The 1,916-nt window shown below is 45.0% G+C and overlaps 1 protein-coding gene across 1 annotated transcript; it reads left to right on the top strand.

Annotated features, from left to right (window-relative positions):
• Nucleotides 1-605: 605 nt before the first annotated feature.
• LOC133793707 (uncharacterized) lies at nt 606-1,505 on the top strand. The gene has a single exon (XM_062231002.1). It carries the CDS (start codon nt 606-608, stop codon nt 1,503-1,505), a length of 900 nt encoding a protein of 299 aa, XP_062086986.1.
• The last annotated feature ends 411 nt before the right edge of the window (nt 1,506-1,916 follow it).

The raw sequence follows: 1,916 nt of genomic DNA, 5'->3' as shown, positions 1-1,916 counted from the left end.
GTATGAACATATACCTGCCTTCTGCTTCATATGTGGATTGTTGGGTCATTCCGAGAGATTCTGCCCTACACTATTTGATATCCCAGTCGAACAAGTGGTGAAACCGTATGGAGCATGGATGAGAGCTCAACCCAGGCGTCGGAATCACCAAATCGACGCGAAGTGGCTGAGGCCGTTCATGGGAGGATCTGCTCCGCGGGAGGGCGGTTTCGAGGGGTCGCCGGAGGTTGGGCAAACAGAGATCATTGACCCCCTTTCTTCGGCTGCAATCGTGGGGCAAATCATTGGCGAAAAATCAGGGACTGCAATATTGCGTGGCTCCAATTTAGGAAAAAATGGACAGGAGAGGAGTTATGGGGAAGATAGCTCTCCGCAGAATATGGATGCAGTTAAGAGACATGATTCTGGAGAAGGTCCAAGTTCGACTGGGTATTGACTGTCCTTGATTTGAAAAGAAGGCGGACTAACTTGGGCTTTGCAGATGGGGCTCACGGGCTGGTGGATGAAGGCTTGGTTCTCATGGATGGGCAAATGGAGCAAGGAAGCCTAGATGGTCCAAAAAACGATTTGATGGTGGGTCCTGGATCCCAGGCCCACCGCTCATTATGAGTATTTTAGCTTGGAATTGCCATGGGCTTGGGAACCAATGGACCTTACAATTCCTAAAGGATTTAACCATCCAAAAGAAACCCGATTTCATCTTTTTAAGTGAAACGTTAAGCAAAAAGGATCGATTGGAGAGGGTACGTACGGCTTTGGGATTTGAAGGACTTTTTGTGGTGGAGGTACAAGGGCATAGTGGCGGATTGGCTCTATTGTGGAGACATGAAGAGGAAGCTCGATTACTGAGTTATTCGACATCTCATATTGATGTACAAATTTCAATAGCTGGGAAGGCGGAGTGGCGATTTACTGGACTATATGGGGAACCCAGTCGGGGTCATCGACGACAAACTTGGGACTTATTGAGAACCTTAGCTTCTGCATCATCCCTACCATGGTGTATAATGGGTGATGTAAATAACGTGGTGGGCCAGGAGGATAAAAGGGGTGGAAATCCTTACCCCGGATGGTTAATTAATGGTTTTAATCAACCATTGACGGATTGTGGGCTGATAGATTTGGATCTTACTGGATATCCATACACTTGGGAACGTGGCAGGGGGTCTTCAGAGTGGATTGAAGTTCGATTGGATCGTGCATTGGTATCTCAGAGTTGGTTTAATCTTTTCTTGTATGCAAAATTATTTAACTTAGACTTCTCAACATCTAATCATTGTCCCATTCTATTGGAGTTTAATTTTGCACCTGTTACCCATTCTCTAAAAAAGTTCAAGTTTGAAAATGCTTGGTTAAGGGAGCCTATGTGTACTCAGATTATTCGTGATAGCTGGGAAGTTTGTAGGGAGGGTAATATTCAAGAGAAAATTCGTTACTGTGGCATGGCGTTGATGGACTGGGGAAAGGATTATACTGGTAATTTCGCAGGTAGAATCAAGGGATAGAAGAAGGACATCAAACATTGGATGACATGTCGGGATCCTGATTCGATAAGTAAGTTCAAGGAAGCCAAGAAAATTTTTTGTGAAGTCTACGTACAAAGGGAAGTTTTCTGGAGGCAACGATCTAAGCAACTGTGGTTACAAGCAGGGGATCAAAATAGTAGATATTTTCATGCTTCTGCCACGGCTCGTCGGAAAAATAATACCATACATCAACTGCAGGGCGACGATGGGGTTTGGGTGGACTGGGATTATGGGCTTTCAGAGGCTATGGTGAATTATTTTCAGAGTCTTTTCTCTTCTGCTCAGACCGATTGGTTTGATGTCACTAGATGTGTACAGCCATGTGTTACAGTTGATCAGAATTTGGAACTACTGAAACCGATTACTAAGGAGGAGGTGCGACAGGCTCTA

Source organism: Humulus lupulus, chromosome 8, assembly GCF_963169125.1.
Source record: "Humulus lupulus chromosome 8, drHumLupu1.1, whole genome shotgun sequence".
In the NCBI taxonomy this organism is placed as follows: domain Eukaryota; kingdom Viridiplantae; phylum Streptophyta; class Magnoliopsida; order Rosales; family Cannabaceae; genus Humulus; species Humulus lupulus.
This window is presented reverse-complemented; position numbering and strand designations above follow the sequence as displayed.

What these genes read in the sequence shown, in the direction of transcription:
- LOC133793707 (XM_062231002.1), top strand. Translation starts at nt 606, where the DNA reads ATGAGTATTTTAGCTTGGAATTGCCATGGGCTTGGGAACCAATGGACC.